The following is a 17,429-nucleotide window of genomic DNA, read 5'->3' as shown; positions in this document are numbered from 1 at the left end:
AGTACACTTATCTTGAAATGTTTGTTAAGTAAGAATGCACGCGTAACGCGTTTGCACTCAAACGCCGCGCGGGGGGAAGAGAAGGGAAAAAATAATGTATGTCTAATATTTCTATTGATTTTTGGAGTTAATACAAAATACCACAAAATTTCAGATAGGTAAAATTGGTTTATATCCAAAATATAATTATAGCATTTTCAAATAAATTGTGATATTTCTATAGAGTAAAATGATTTAAAAACAAATCCATTAATGACCAGATAGAGGTAAATAATTTTATTTTCATTACTCTTGCTCAAAAACATTGTCATATTACCACTCCACAGCGGGGCTAAACAAGTATATTAGCCTCTAGGGGCTAAAGTAATTTTATTTTTTTAATTCTTGTCTGTTACGAGTACTAGCCAAGTACTAGCCTACTATAAAACGGAGAAGGTTTTATTCGAAAATAGAATCATTACAGGTAAGGCACTGATTGTTTTGAAAAATAAATAAAAGACTTTAAATTGGAATGAAATGCAGCGTTCTTGTCTGTGGAATGCGTTTATTTTTTTATTTAATTTTTATTGAGTTGCGAATAGAGCGAGACTTGAAGACATGGGACATCCTTTACGATGTAATACCTTTGCCTCTTTCTCTTGTGAAAAAAATAAAATTAAAAAGCGAGAATTTAAAAAACAATTGGCGTAAATAATACACACTTGGTTTTTTTCAGAAATTCATTGTAAATTTGTGACCGTAACTTACATATTTTTCAACAATAATTGTTATTGTTGTCTTCATCTAGTGAGAATGGTGATCCTAATTTGGAGATGGATGAAATTTTCAATCCATGTCGTTACCATCAAAGTTACCATCAAAGTCGAGATGCATTTACTTAAATACTTACCTACGATACCTACGAATACCTACGAAAAATTTAATAAGTGAAGAAAACAACAACGAATGGATTCACTTACGAAATGAGTTTTTTAAACTATTATCTCTCACTATTACCTCATTTTTCATATTCACAGTAGTCGGAAATTATGTTACCGGGTAAAAGCATCTCCCTTAATATCCAAAATTGTAGACTTTGTACATTTAATTTTTAATTAAAATAAATCATTGAATATTGTACTAAACTATTTTATTTTCTCGCAATCGTAGTGAAAAGCAGAGTGTAACACGTGGGGCTAAACCCATTATAAACTCGGTTTCTATTTAGGCGGCCCTCGCCTTACGTCTCGGGCCCTAAAAATACCTCGTATATAATGGGTCTTTTTAGCCCCTTGTATAACAATCTACTATTGAAAAACACGTGTGCAGACGTCGTTGTATTCGAACAAAGAGGACCAAGTGGCAACCGTACACTTCACTATTATTTAAGCCACAACCTAAACTTTCAGATACTTATAATAAAAATTAAAGAATGAAATACATTTAGTACAACAGCAAAAGCAATATCATCTTATTTTAGACTGGAGTATAATGTATCAAATTACAATAACTAACATTTTAAATCCAAGTAAAATGTTTTAACTCCGATGATAAAGAAAAGTCAAGTTGGGTAAAATGTATCAATTACATAAAATATTGTATTAAAGTTTGGTAAATTGATTTAACATTTAATGTTAGTAAATTCAAGTAAGGCAAAGTAGCATAAAGTAAAAATTTTAGTTGAGAGATACCCCATTTACTATGGAGTTAAAACCCAAAAAAATGTGAAAATCTTCAAAACCAGGGGTGTATTAACGACCATAAAAGTCGTCAGATCTTGATGAACCGGATTATTCGAAAGATAAAATTCTCCCGATTCCAACGGTATATATAATTCAATATCGCTTAAAGTGGCGGTTAATACACTTTGCCTTTCCACCGTCGATATGAATGGATCAACTTACTTTTTTGGATTGGTAACAACGCGGTCTTTTCTGGTACCTAAAAATTGGTAAAGAAAATTTTAATTAATGGCTGAGATATCTCAACATTTAAAAATAAATAACTCATTATCTAACAGTCAATGCAAGCTAGATCTTTGTAAACTTATATTATAATAAAATAAGATTTGATTTTTACCCGATTGCAAAAACGTATGTATGCAAGTTAGTATGTAACATTGAATACCTCATATCTTTCAAAACACTGAACGGATTTACCTAATTAAGTTATCGTTAGATTCGTCATAATAACCCAAATGCTCATAGGTGAATTGAAAATGACCATAACGACAACTTTATGACGCTATACTTGCGGAGAATTTTTTTTTATGGAATTATCCAGTAGGTATGTATAGGTATCAAATTCAAAGGTTCAATCCTATCTTCAGAGAAATGGTTAAATGCGCCTCATATAACTTTTGAAGAGTCCTACTTTTTTTCCAAAACGTAGACAACTTAAACAAACTTATTTAAACAAATCTTTGTTATTGACAATTTATTTTAATATGCCAATATGTCAAATATTTTTGTGTAAATAATAAGCCATGTTTTTTGTAACTGACAGACGACATTATTATTATGGATTTGACGAATCTAAACAAATTATGATTATAGTATATTTGACATTCATTCATTCTATCATTGACTTTGACATTGACAGCACGCGTTTGCAAAGACAACAACTGGCGTAATTCACCCATACCTTGCTCCCTCAATAATTTATCTCTGTTTAGAGATGTTACGTAGTAAAGGCACAACTACCAGTTGTGGATACCCTTTACTACGTAACATCTTTTCAAAATAAAAAATAAATAATTGCATAAGTTGATACAAAATGCTATGCAATAGCTTTACCGCGGCAGTCCCCGAGTGCCACACGTCTTATTTATTTTCTCGCAATCGTAGTGAAAAATATAGTGTAACACGCGGGGCCAAACTCGGTTTCTATTTACCTAAATCAGGTACCTTCGGTTACCCAGGATTGTAGTGTTTTGTCTATTTCTGGATATATTGGCAAAAATGAGCAGTGTAATAATAATGTTATTCCAATTCCTTCAATCTCAGATAATAATTTAAGTTCACATAGTTTTAATTTGCCAGACAAAGCTCAAAAAAAGACTCTAATAATTTCTGATAAGTTAGGTAAGGATTTTGGCTCCATTATGAGCCATTACTTAAACCATTCAGTGACTAATAAATGTTTTCCGGGGGCTAGTTTTAGTTATTTAATAAATAGCATAAGTATAGAAAATGTAGTTGGTTACTCAAATGTAATTTTGATGTTAGGGAACAGTTCAAATATTAAAAGGCATCAAATTATAAAATGTATTGAAAAGCTTTTGGTATTACATAATAGAACCAAATGTAAATTTACATTATGTGCATTTCCATACCTTAAGTCAATTGCTAAAGAAAATAAGCATATCCATAACTTGAATCTTATGTTATACAACTTGACATACCATCACAGCGATGCATTTTTTTATTTTGACATGAATAAGTTTATCTCATCTTATTCGTTGACTAAAGATAATTTATATCTGCCAAAAAAATGTAAGCAGCATGTTGCCTCTCTGTTGGCTTACAACTTAAACGAGTCAGTTACAAGTGTTGTAACACAGTCTATTGACATTAATATGACATGTAATAATAGTAGTTATGTTTCTATTGACCAGAGTACGAATGATAGTACTGTCTCAATTGTTAATTGTAATTTAACCGATCCAGTTACAAGTATTGTAACGCAGTCTTTTGACATTTTTACAACCTGTACTAATAGTACAAATATTTCTATACCTGACCGCAGTACCAATCCTGGTACTGTTACAATTGAAAATTTTTTAAACTAGATACGACAACGGAGATGCACTGTAACATTAACCTTGTACACCAAAACATACAGAGCATCAACGGCAAGGAGTTAGAAGTTGAACTATTTGTAGAAAAATTCAATATACACATATTATGTATTACGGAGCATTGGCTCACTAACTCACAGCTGTCAGTTCTTAATATTAATAATTATTCATTGTCAAGTGTGTTCTTCAGAAGGGCTGGTCATGGTGGCTCCTTAATTTTCTTACATAATAACTTAAAATGTAAGGATAGAAAAGATATAGTTCGTCTTTCTGTGGAATGCATTGTTGAACTTTCTTGTGTGGAGTTGGAACAAATTATTATAGTATGCGTGTACAGACCCCCTCCTGCTGACTTTGATCAATTTGAAGAGGTAATGGAAGATGTAATGAGGCGATTGTGCTACATCTTCCAAACAAATACTGATTTGCGGCGATTTTAATGTTGATATTCTAACAGAAAACTCAAAATCTGTTAGATTTCTTAATTTATTTAGATGTTTTGATTTGATGCATGCTTTTAACGAACCTACTAGGATAACCGCAACTTCAGGTACCTGTCTGGATAATATATTTTATAATTGTGTGCTTGAGAGAAAGAAGATAATAAATAAATTAAGCTCTGATCATAGTGGTCAAATAATTACTATCTTAAATAATAAAACCAATAGCAATCAATGGGTAAAGTGTAGGCCAATAACTGAAAGTAAATTAAAGCGATTCAAAAACACAATTATTTCTAAAATTCCAAGTCTTGCATTTGAAAATAATCATCCAGACATGCTCTTTGGTACACTTTTCAAGACAATAGACAGAGAGTTTAGTAAAATTTTTAACTTTAAACGCATTAATGCTAGCCAAAAATTAAAGTTTAGCGAATGGGCTACTGTAGGCATTTACAAAAGTAGAGACAAACTGTACGAGTTGTACGAGCAAAAACAATATACTCAAACGCGAACTTATTTAGATTATGTCAAAAGTTACTCAAAAATTTTCAAACGTGTTTGTATTCTTGCGAAATCGTTACACATCAAACAGAAAATAATTGAGTCTGAGAACAAGATACAAACCACCTGGAATATAATTAATAGAGAATCAGGAAAAATCAAACCGCGGGATATCAGTTTTGAATTAATTGTCAATGACAAAAAGGTAAACACTGATATCGAGGTTGTTAATGCCTTTGAAGATTTTTTCCAGAATGTTCCTATCTTGTTAACTGATTCACTAGATTCGTCTGCTACGGAAGCCCAGAGACTATTAAGAGGCAATGTTAAAGAGTGCAACGTTCTTTTTGAATTTCACCACATAACTGTATCAGACATTAAAAAATCTTTCAATTTGTTAAAATTAAAAAGAACCGGAGATCTGTGGGGCATGTCAGTGAAAGTAATATCTAATATAATTGATGTAATTGCTCCCCACTTAGCTATTATTTTTAATGAATGCGTGGATTTGGGTATCTTTCCGAACCTAATGAAACATGGCAAACTGTTACCACTTTTTAAATCAGGTGACAAAACTGATGTTAATAATTATAGACCAATTACAATACTGCCAACACTTAGTAAGGTTTTTGAAAAAATCATTTTAAATCAACTTTTAAGTCATTTTAATTTAAATAATTTATTTCACCCTGAACAGTATGGTTTTACTAAAGGTCGCAGTACAACTGATGCAGGTGCTAAACTTTTAAAACATATATATGATGCATGGGAAAATGCTAAGAATGCTATTGGTGTATTTTGTGATTTGTCCAAAGCATTCGATTGTGTTGACCATAACATTCTTTTACTTAAGTTAAGCCACTATGGCATAAAAAGTGTTGCACTTGATCTCATCGCCTCTTATCTTAGTGATAGAACACAAAAGGTATGCATAAATGATTCAAAGTCTCGCGGTTTTTCTAACACAATGGGCGTCCCACAGGGTTCAATTCTGGGTCCTTTTCTATTCCTAGTGTACATAAACGATTTACCACACCATGTTAGCGGCATCTGTGAGATAGTACTGTTTGCTGACGACACATCCCTAATTTTTAAGAGTGACAGAAGTAAAGATAATTCCGACGATGTAAACCGTGCCATATCGCATGTGTCGCATTGGTTCACTGTTAACAACTTACTTTTAAATGCAAAGAAAACTAAATGTATTGAGTTTTCATTACCAAATGTTATAAAATTAGATAAGTCGATAATGATCAATGGTGAAACACTAGAAATAGAGAATTCCACAGTTTTCCTGGGAGTGACCTTGGATTCTAAATTTCAGTGGGGTGCTCATATAGAAAAACTGTCAGGTAAACTCAGCTCAGCTGCTTTTGCAGTGAGAAAAATAAGACAGTTTACTGATGTTGATACAGCTAGACTTGTTTATTTTGCGTACTTTCACAGCGTAATGTCTTACGGTATTTTGTTGTGGGGCAAGGCTGCTGATATACATTCTATATTTGTACTTCAAAAAAGAGCAATTCGAGCAATATATCAACTAAAATCACGCGAGTCCCTTCGTCAAAAGTTTAAAGAAATAGGCATTTTAACAGTAGCCTGTCAGTATATATATAACAGTATAGTTTATGTAAGACAAAATATTAATTTGTACAAACGAAAAGGAGATCTAAACCCACGTCTTACTAGACACGGGCATAAGTTAGTTATTTCTGCATATCGTCTCCAAAGAGTTAAAAAATCTTTTGTGGGTTTGGGTGTACTCTTCTATAACAAGATCCCCAAGACTGTGATGGACTTGCCAATGCACAACTTTAAGCAATGTGTTAAAAAACATTTACTTAGTCGAGGTTACTACACTATTGATGAGTTCCTTAACGACAAAGGTGCTTGGAGGCCATTGGATCAGCTTCCACCTTCACACAGGAAATAAAACTATAAGAAATTGTAATTTAATTGTTATCAAATGTAAATTGTAATACTGTATGACTTTTTTCAAAAGAGCAACTGTTGAGTTTCTTGCCGGTATCTTCTCAGCAGAACCTGCCTTCCGAACCGGTGGTAGAATCTTTACAAATAGTCAACTGACGTGTCAAAAGTGCTTGTAAACTGAGCCTACTTGAAATAAATGAATTTTGAATTTTGAATTTTGAATTTTAAAAATACCACGTAAATGGGTCGTTTTAGCCTCTTGTATAACAATCTACTATTTATAAAAAATGCGTTTTTTTATTTTTAATTAGGTATACTGTGGAACTTTTTATTTAAACTTACTTTGAGGAAAAGCCTCCACAGCCAGAAGGCTCTGTAAAGAAAAAAAAGCAACTGAACATTTCTATTGAATATCATTTATCATAATTTTTATAATAGTCATCATTAAGAACCCATATACTCATGAGAATGAAAGGGATTAGAATTAAGTCAATTTTCAGGTATGCAGGTTTCCTCAAAATGTTATTCCTTATTAAGCATGTGATATTTAATTTCAAAAAATTCACATAATCAAGATTATCGCAGCTCTCAAATACCTACCCAAAAATGTCATTTAGCTATTAGCTAAGAGGCTGGCCTATTCACTAATTTGGTCTTCATTAAAATAAACATCAAATCAACTGAAAAATGTCATCTACCTACTGTATGATGTCCACGAAGGGTTGTCAGTAGTCACCGGATGACACTGTTACATAGAATCTCAATTTCGTATACCAACTAACACACGTCAAAGTTAGTGAATTATAGCTTGGAAAGTTCGTTGATGACACTCCTATGATATGCAGGCGACGGGGAGGAAAGAACGGCGCGGGTGTGAAATCGTGCGCGCGGGGCATAGGCTGGAAGTGGGGTGCTTCATCATGGGTTTATCTGTCATCGCCACTCGCCTCCCGGCCCCTGCGTACCATCGGGAGTGTTAAGAACGAATTTGCCATGCTAGCCTACAGGTCCTTTAGTGGGATGAAAATGAAAAATAGAAATAATTATTACTTACTGCCAAAAAAACCACCGCAACTGTAAGTTTCATGTCTACGTAGTTCTCAATGCAATATGTAGGTATTGTTTTCAAAATGGCTTCCTTATATAGTGAGAGTGATGTTAATTCAAGTGTTTACTGTCTGCGGTTTTTTGTTAATTTAAAAATTGAATATTTATGTAATTTCCAACTACACAAATGGTACAAGTGCATCCAGTTTAAACAAAGTTGTGCAAACTTTGTCTATACCTACCTTATACCGGAATGGTAAGGTAGGTAAGAGAAAAACAGGCAAAATGTTTATTACCTTATTAACAACCCATACTCGGCTGACTGTTGAGCACGAGTCTCCTCAAAGAATAAGAAGGGTTAGGTTAGGGTAGGTTAGTTCACCACGCTGGCCCAATTGGCAGAATTTACACACACATTAATTAATTAAGAAAAATCTCAAGCAGTCTGAAACGGTAAAGAAAAAACATCGTGAGAAATAAGTGTTTTTTCTTCACCATTTCAGACACGTCATATTTAAAATCTTAAATTGCACATAACTGTCAGGTTAAAGTAGTATATCTTGGACCGGATTCGAACCTACAAGTACTCCGAACTGACATTTTCACTGGGCCTTCAAGGCTCGTACCTGTAATATAATATCAAAAAAACCCATCAAGGGCACGTGCAATGTAGGGTTCCGTAGATTATATGAGCGATTTAAAACAATCGAGGCTCAAAAGTTTTCGCAAGAGATCTGTCTAATGGACAAAGGCAGCTGATGCGTTTGAAGACCGAACAGGATAATCTGATTTCTTCAAAGCACGAGATATTATGTGAGGTCGAGAAGTTCTATGAACAGTACAACTACTCAACAGACCCTAGAGCCAAGTTGACCCGACAATATAGATAGGTAGATAGATAGATAGATATACTTTATTTGCAACCACAAAGACAAATACAAGTGAAATAAAAACAAATTAGGAAGAGATCAGCATACAAAAGGCGGCCTTATCGCTAAGTAGCGATTTCTTCCAGGCAACCTTCGGTTTAGAAAAAATTAAGAACATCAGCAGGTGGCGTAAAACAAAAAAAACCATAGTATTAGTAATACACATACATACAAATAATTTACATCCTAATACATAAACAATATTACACAAATACCTAAATAATGAATAAAATACATATCAAAATATACTAATAAATACATTACATTGAAGAGAAATAATAGGTACAGATCGTCTTTACTGCACCAGATAGTGAGTCTTTACGGCATTTTTAAAAATGTCCAGTATCATTGATTGCCGTATGTTCAAAGGAAGAGCATTCCATAACTTAACGGCTTGCACAACGAAAGAATGTTTATAAAATTTCGTCTTATGCACGGATAAACATAGAGTTAGTAATCGACACTGTCTCAGTTCAGACTGCACTCCCTGAAACGCAAATTTCTCCTTCAGATACACAGGAGATTTTGGATTAAACAACACACAGTACAGAAGTGAAAGTACATGCAGATCCCGGCGACGACGAATAGGGAGCCACTTGAGCTTCTGACGGAATTCAGAAATATGGTCATATTTGCGTAGGCTAAATATGAACCGAATAGCAAGATTTTGAAGTCGCTGAAGTTTATTGAGTTGCTCCTCAGTTATATTTAGATATACCTACCGCAGAAATCAGCCTATTTGAGATTAGTACATATCTCTGACACCTGAAGAATAATAAGGCGCCAGTTAAGGATGGAATCATATCAGAACTCCTTCAGCGATTGTTCAATTCCGTCATTCACGAAGGCACTACGATTGAGGCGTGGCATAGGAGTGTGGTGGTTCTGTTCTTCAAAAAAGGTGACAATACCTTGCTGAAGAACTACAGACCCATCTCGTTGTTGAGTCATGTCTACAAGTTGTTCTCGAGAGTCATTACGAGTCGTTTGATGACTTCCAGCCTCCCGAACAAGCCGGTTTCCGAGCAGGCTTTAGTACCATAGACCACATTCATACATTGCGGCAGATTATACAGAAGACTTAAGACCAGCCACTTTGTTTAGCGTTTGTCGACTATGAGAAATTCGGTGGAAACCTGGGCTGTGCTAAGGCCATTGCGGAGATGCCGAATTGACAACAGGTACATCCAAGAGTTGAAGTGTTTGTACGAAAACGCTACTGTCAGTCTGTATGCAGGTTCAGACAGACAGAAAGACAGCGCGAAGTACGTCAAGCGATGTGATCTACTATGTAATGTGACTACGATGTCACCTGATGGTAAGTGTGGATGTGGCCTAATGTAGAACCCGCTTGCTTAGGAGATCCCTTTACTCTCATACTAAAGGTAAAAATTTATAATATTTACTTCTATCATCCTTGTATATTAGGTGAAATAATCGTCAGAAACATAATTTAATAATTAAAAATTTATTATTTATATCACAATATAACCTTTTAAAAAGTCTTATTTATAAACATACACAAACATACAAAAACATATTTATCACTAAACTTACAAGTAAACGGTTAGGTTTCGATGTAAAGTATTGACCATATGGATGTGACAGCACATTATGTAAAGTATTTTAATAAAATAAAATGTGTTCATATTTAAACAATTATTATAATAACAATCTAGCGTAAAATATTTAAATTTAAATATACGTTTAATACTAAAATTACAAAGTTACAGAATCATGTCTTCATTTTCGATCATGATCGTTCTGCCCAGAGCGTCGTTACCGACTTCCTTGATTAAATCTGACAGGTACTTGTCTATTTCTTCCTGAGAATAAGAATAAGATTATTTTTAATTTGTTCTTTATATATTTTCGTATTGTTTTAAAGTACATAGCTTTGAGTTGGCCAGGTACCTACATGAAGTAAAAAACGAAACATTTTTATTGGTACCGGAACAATGGATTAAATTAATAACTATATTGTTGGGTAAAGGTAGTAGGAGAAAACGTATTCAGCTATACATTATAGCTATACGTAGCGCTGTTCTGGAAAGTTGTTGTCAAGTTTGGATGGGCGGGGAGAATAACTTGAGCGGAGAAGGGGAGTGCATTAACTAGTTTTACAAGATATCCTTAACCCTACATCCATCAGTCACAAGTCCGGAACTTCGTTCAAGATTATTTTCTTCCACTCATGGGTTTGTTGGTTGTATTCTTGGGACGAATTGTTAGACCCAGTTTTCATTCAATCATTGCGTTTTACCCTGAGTTATAAAGTTGTTGGTATCCATCACCGCGCCTCAAAGAGCATGTTAAACCGTCGATCACGGTCATTAACACTAACATTAGTTAGTTACTGTTAAAAAATTTAACGGTGTAACACTACGCCAACCCCAGTAGCGAGGTGGGTCTAAGCTCTATATCCCATCCCTATACAGATGTAAGCCTGGCCCTGCAGTGGACCGTTAAAAAGGCTGTTAGTGGTAAACAAATAAACAAAAATAATCAATATTAATATATACTTACTTTGTAAGTATCAAGGAGTTGTGGGACCGTCTCATTAAGTAGCGCATTCACGGTGTCAGAGTAATCTTCACCTTGGAAAAGAACAGCTAACGCAGACTGGAAACAGAAAAATTTATTAATTATGTTTTTGGCTTAGAAATAGCTTCATTAACTACAAAATGTGTTTCATGCTATCAATACGATAATAAAAAAAAATAGAAACGTCTGTCTGTGATATCAAAATAACTGATTTTCGTCAAGTGCTTATAATTGTTATTTACACGACAATATAACACTAACGAAGTTTTTTAAATTTGTGTCCTCTTGACTTGTTCACTTGATTGTATTTGGGGTATTCTTTAAAAGAGCTGAAATTATTTTAATTCGTCTTTCACTAGAAGACAATGGAGGGTATTTAGCAAAATATATCTGTTTTTTGTACAGAAAATGGTTTGTGAAAAACTGAATTTCATGAGGACGAATTTCGGGCGTTCGAGAGTCGTAAATATACTAGGCTTCAGTCTCTAAATATACATATAATTTTACGTCATATAGTTATAAAGAGGAGAAACACAATCCATTAATAGATGGCGCTTATTCAATTCCTTGTAATTTTAAATTTACTTTTACACGTCGCGACTAACGACATACGCGAGGGTAAACTCGCACTAACCAGCAATAAACAAATTCATAAGTTGAGAAAAAACGGTTCAAAATGAGCTTGTAAGCCATTCATAAATCCAAACCTCACACCTACAAAAATGGCATGATCTCAGTCATGTTGAAAATAATTCAGATGTAATTCCTCGCGATTATTATTTTATTTTTTCTCTTTCACCATTATCGCTAGGAGCATGTTTGAGCATTTGTGCCTCTTGCTTTTCTCGCTTACATGCGAGCATAGTACGAGGGGCATGTAGTATGAAAAGCCGATGGATGTTGGGGTCCCAAAGTGCTGTAATGGCGACCCCGCACTAGTAAGCGCAGTGTTGGTAGACCCCCCACTAGGTGGACTGACGACATCAAGCGAGTCGCAGGGATTTGCTGGATGCAGGTGGCTTAGTAACGTGATGTTTGGAAGTCCTTACAAAAGGCCTATGTCCTGCAGTGGACGTCCATCGGCTGATATGACGATGCGAGCATAAATGTACTCGTACTCGTCGACACATTCAACTCCCTCGCTCTTTCAGCCATTGCTCTGGCAAATCGCGGGCATTCAAAGAGAGCTTGTCTCGAACGGTCTTCTCTGCAGTCAATTTTGTACTAACTCACCGGTGAATATGAAGGAATGACGTAGTTTTAAAGCAACGGGAGAAATTACCTTAATGTTTTGTATTCTGAACTTCGCATCAACACTGCGAATACTGACACCGGAGATGATTCCCACGTTGACGCGTACCTCGCCCGACACACGGATTTGAGTGATTCCCAAACTGAAAAAACAAAGTTCAAAGGTAAAGGAGATGGTCCAAAATTGTATGGAGCCCAGGATCAGTCATTGTACCCTAGCGGAAATAAAAGAAGATATTTTTTTAACTATTTTTGATTATACAAATCTATGAATTAACTTTAATTCTTTCGAAATAATATTCATTATCTCCCAAGAAATGCAACACTATTAAGGGTAATAATGGCGGTTAGATAACGTTTTCAATGCAGTAATCTATTTGACGTTTGCTGTCAATTGTCATGTCATAGTTGCTCTATGAGCGCTATCTTGTTAAAACTCAAAAACTTGGGTTTTATTTTAATTTATTTCTTTTTATTTAGTTAGATTTATTCACTTTAATAAATTTTAATACAATCCTTGTATTTTTTAAATTTTAATGATACGGGGTACAAGAGTGGACCTGAAATGGACCATCTCCTTTATGTCAGCAACTGACGGTCAAGTAATCTCATATGCCTGCAGCGCTAACGGTTTGACGTTCGATCGGCATGTTGTCATTCACATAAGTGTATATATATATATAATATATATAGAGTAACAGTTCCGCCATTCTTAAATTAAAATGCTTAAAAGCACTCTACAACAATCCCTTTTTATTTTTTATATTCATTATTATTATTATTATTATTAAAAGATTGATCATCATCATCATATCTGATGTGAGCTCGAGTCGAGAGGAGTTCGGCCAATAGTCCACCACGCTGGCCCAATGCAGTTTAACAGACTTCACACACACAGAGAATTAAGACAATTCTCTGGTATGCAGGTTTCCTCACGAAGTTTTCCTTCACGTTTGAGACACGTGATATTTAATTTCTTAAAATTTTTCGGATTCGAACCCATATCCCCCGGAATTGGAGGCAGAGGTCATATCATTCATTATATTGGTCTGTATATATACAAATATATATATCATAATATTAATTAAATTAAACGACTTACTTGCCGCTCAATCGACCATTGTAACGATTTCCAAAAACGTTAGCCCTGACTTCAGAATTTCCTGAAAAATGAAAATTAAGAATACGTATGTTTATAATATACTTATGTCGTCATCTGCGTGAATATTTTTCAGGATTATTTTATAGTAAAGATGTATCTAGAGTTTGTGAGGTTGTAGGGGATATTCTTTCGATATACTGAACCAAGTTTGAAACTTCTTTTACGAATATAAAGTCACGTTATTTGTGACTGCTTTAGTTATTACCACAACAATGGAACCTACGCGGATAAAATGGCGGAGTGGTCTGCTAGTAAAGTTATAAATAAAAAGTCTGATTCACATTGGCGTACTTAATGCTAGCCACAAACGGTCAATTATTCTCACGTTTCTGTAGCACCCACGACTATAATTGATCATGTGACTTGTATAGTATGCCGCGTGGGTACTGCCGTTTGCTTTTCAGAAACGTAAGAATAATTGACCGTCAATGGTGACCTTAAAAGTAGAATAAACGTTTAAAATCGTCACCTACTTACCAATAGACAGACTGAGTTGAGGGAGAGAGATGTCAAATCGAAGTCTGTTGCGGAGGGTACTGTAATCCAAGTCGTTAATGGCGATGTTGCTGAGGCCGGTGAACTCCAGGTTTTCAATCTTACCAGCAATTGTGACAAGACTGGAGAAAGAAAAAAAAATTATGGTTACAAGACCTCCGTGGCGCAGTGGTATGCGCGGTAGATTTACAAATCGGAGGTCCTGGGTTCGATCCCCGGCTGGGCAGATTAAGGTTTTCTTATTAGTCCAGGTCTGGCTGGTAGGAGGCTTTTGCCGTGGTAGTTACCACCCTACAGGCAAAGACGTACCGTCAAGTGATTTAGCGTTCCGGTACGATGCCGTGTAGAAACCGAAAGGGGTGTGGATTTTCATCCTCCTCCTTACAAGTTATCCCGCTTCCATCTTAGACTGCATCATCACTTACCATCAGGTGAGATTGTAGTCAAGGGCTAACTTGTAAAGAAAAAAAAGAGGAATAGCGTGGGTGGACGGATTAAAGTGTTTTTCAAATAGCATGAGTACGGTGACAGTCGCCTGTATGACGTTCGTAATACGTACTATTATCGTGAATTGCGGCAAACTTTCAAGAGTGAAACGAACTGTCACCATCCTATATAAAGCGAACTGTAACCTATGTAGCTCACAAGGTCCGGGGTTCGAGATGGTTGGGCTTTGAAATTTTTTTTTTTTTTTAATATGACCAAAATTCCCGTTCTCCTCCAATTAGTCGAAAAAGACTGTGTTAGGAGTGGGTACGACGTGGGGTTTTGGCTGGTGGGAGGTAGGAGGGAAGGACGATGCCGTGTAGAAACCGAAAGGGGTGTGGATTTTCATCCTCCACCTAAAAAGTTAGCCCGTTTCCATCTTAGTCTGCATCATCACTTACCACCAGGTAAGATTGTAGTCAAGGGCAAACTTGTAAAGAAAAAAAAAGACAATAGTCCAGCGGGCGGGGATTCAGCATCGATCGTGAGTCCATCCCCTCTACCATTGCAGTATTGATTTTTTTTTAAAGCTTTAAATCTCACATTGGTACAGGAGAAGTAGATCCTTCGTATTTTTCGATCAGCAAAGGATCGAGTCCAGCAGCCTTGATGTCTCGCCTCAACTGTTCAATTGCTCTTTTTATTTGATTGGTAACAATGCGCTCTTCTCTGGTACCTGAAAGTTAGTAAAGAGAGTTTTATTGATGGTGAGAACTCAAAAGAGCTGTGATAGCCCAGTGGATATGACCTCTGCCTCTGATTCCGGAGGGTGTGAGTTCGAATCCGGTCCGGGACATGCAACTGCAACTTTTCAGTTCTTTGCATTTTAAGAAATTAATTATCACGTGTCTCAATCGGTGAAGGAAAACATCGCGAGGTGACCTGCATACCAGAGAATTATCTTAATTCTCTGCGTGTGTGAAGTCTGCCAATCCGCTTTGGGCCAGCGTGGTGGACTATTGGCCTAACCCCTCTCATTCTGAGAGGAGACTCGGGTTGATGACGACGACAAGAACTCAAAAAGTATATTGAAAAACTGATGATCTATAAGCCAATTATAGCTAGTATAGAACATGGTCATTTTCTAAAAGCTGTATAGTCAGTCAATGTTTCGTTAACTATGGAGTTTGGACTATGACTCCCCTAAAAAAAAATTAAATGATGTTTTTCGAAGGGTTGCCAAAAAGCTTTGAGGCTTGAACATGAGATTGAGACGTGATTTTATGTTTAAATTATAAAGTTATTACTCACTAAATTCATTTTCAAATAACGCCTGGGGCAAGGCATTGGCGCAAACTCCCACCAGCAAAATAGCGAATAACACCTTCATTTTAGATTAAATTCAATCGTATCTGTAATTAAAATAATATTTTATTTACTATCGGATGCCCGCGACAACAGCGTGGAATAAAGTTTTTACAAATCCCGCGGGAACCATGGATTTTTCCAGGACGAAAAGTAGCATAAGTGTTAGTCTAGAGTAAAATCTATTTCCATTCCAATTTTCAGCCAAATCGCTACAGTAGTAGCGGCGTTAAAGAGTAACAAACATTCATACAAACTTTCACGTTTATAATATTAGTGGGATTTATTAGAAGGTAATGCTCGCGACTTTGTCCGCGTGATTTTTATTTTGATAGGTACTATATAGAAGTGTTGGATTATTTCTTATGTATCTTGGCGATATTCAACGCAATTTTCCACCATAAACTCCAGGATAATAGTAGCCCTTGCTCAATAATCTTGCCTTTCTTGCACTGAAAATCCTATTAAAGTCAGCTCAGCTGATTTAACTCAGACATACACATACTTTATCTGTCTATGATTTTAAGGCAACTGTGTTTTCTCCAATGCTTAGTCATTTAAACGATGATAAAACAAACTATTATAAAATGAAAATTTTTGTTTGTTCGTCTGTTGTACGGCTGAACCGGTTGTAATGTGGTTTTCTTTGCAAGATATGCGAGTTATTTTTTAAAGGCCACTTTTCTAATATAATAATGTCCTAGTTCAGGGTAACCATGCGGACGAAGTCACTGCAGTATAAAATACAACAAATCAATAAAATTTTGTTTTTATATTTATCTAAATTATTTTATTTTTTACTTATTTTCATTTAAATTTAATTACATATAATGGGCTGTATAATGGGCTGGGCTATTTAATAAATAAAATATTTAAACTACACTTACCGCTGCAAACTGCTAAGAAGTGCTGTAGTAGTATGTACATAATTAAAAATCTACCCTCTATTTATATTAAAATCAAACTGATTAAAATCGAGAGCCTAAAAGAGGGTCATTGATTGAAATGATAAAAAAAGACAAAACAATAATTTATCATGTTTTCAATTTTGTATACAATAGTGTCAGAGCTGACAGAAAAAAATGTTTATTTTTTACATATAAGTGAAGTCAAACTTACGTAATGGTATTTTACGTAATGGTATTCAAAATAGCAATACATTTTATGAATGCCCTAATTTTTAGGACATACGGCAGTTTATTAAATACATGCGTTATTGAATATGGCCCCATGTAGAATAATTATACATATACCGTAATTGATTGATGCCGTAAATTCAAAAGTAGTTTAGTCAGTAATACTCTATATCATTTAAAGCCAAGGGTTCGCTATTGATTCTAAGATTTTGTTATTTTTTACTTCATTTTTTGTCCTTCATTGCTCAAAATCTAATAATAAGAGAACTACTTTTAGCAGTCTCAGAAGTGATTATAAAAATAAGAAAACTAATGTCGAACAAGGGTTATGATTTACAACATATTTTGTCAGGACAACTTACTTAACAAATCAAACAGTAACCAAAATAAGACCTTAGAATGGCAGAGAATGACCTTGAC

At 35.0% G+C, this 17,429-nt stretch overlaps 1 protein-coding gene across 1 annotated transcript; it reads right to left on the bottom strand.

The window, feature by feature from the left end:
• Positions 1-10,117: 10,117 nt before the first annotated feature.
• LOC112057898 (uncharacterized) lies at positions 10,118-16,780 on the bottom strand. Its single transcript, XM_052881430.1, has 8 exons — positions 16,761-16,780; positions 15,820-15,920; positions 15,112-15,244; positions 14,065-14,204; positions 13,528-13,588; positions 12,457-12,568; positions 11,157-11,252; positions 10,118-10,456 (listed from the first exon to the last, which is right to left on the bottom strand). The coding sequence occupies exons 2-8, from the start codon at positions 15,896-15,898 to the stop codon at positions 10,358-10,360; spliced, it is 720 nt and encodes a 239-aa protein (XP_052737390.1). The 5' UTR covers positions 15,899-15,920; positions 16,761-16,780; the 3' UTR covers positions 10,118-10,357.
• Between the last annotated feature and the right edge of the window lie 649 nt (positions 16,781-17,429).

This window comes from Bicyclus anynana, chromosome 4 (genome assembly GCF_947172395.1).
Source record: "Bicyclus anynana chromosome 4, ilBicAnyn1.1, whole genome shotgun sequence".
Taxonomy (NCBI): Eukaryota; Metazoa; Arthropoda; class Insecta; order Lepidoptera; family Nymphalidae; genus Bicyclus; species Bicyclus anynana.
This window is presented reverse-complemented; position numbering and strand designations above follow the sequence as displayed.

What these genes read in the sequence shown, in the direction of transcription:
- LOC112057898 (XM_052881430.1), bottom strand. Translation starts at nt 15,898, where the DNA reads ATGAAGGTGTTATTCGCTATTTTGCTGGTGGGAGTTTGCGCCAATGCC. An exon ending in GTTATTTGAAAATGAATTTA is followed by an intron (nt 15,245 to 15,819) that starts GTGAGTAATAAC and finishes ACTAACTTTCAG; the next exon opens with GTACCAGAGAAGAGCGCATT. An exon ending in TCAGAATACAAAACATTAAG is followed by an intron (nt 11,253 to 12,456) that starts GTAATTTCTCCC and finishes TTCTGTTTCCAG; the next exon opens with TCTGCGTTAGCTGTTCTTTT.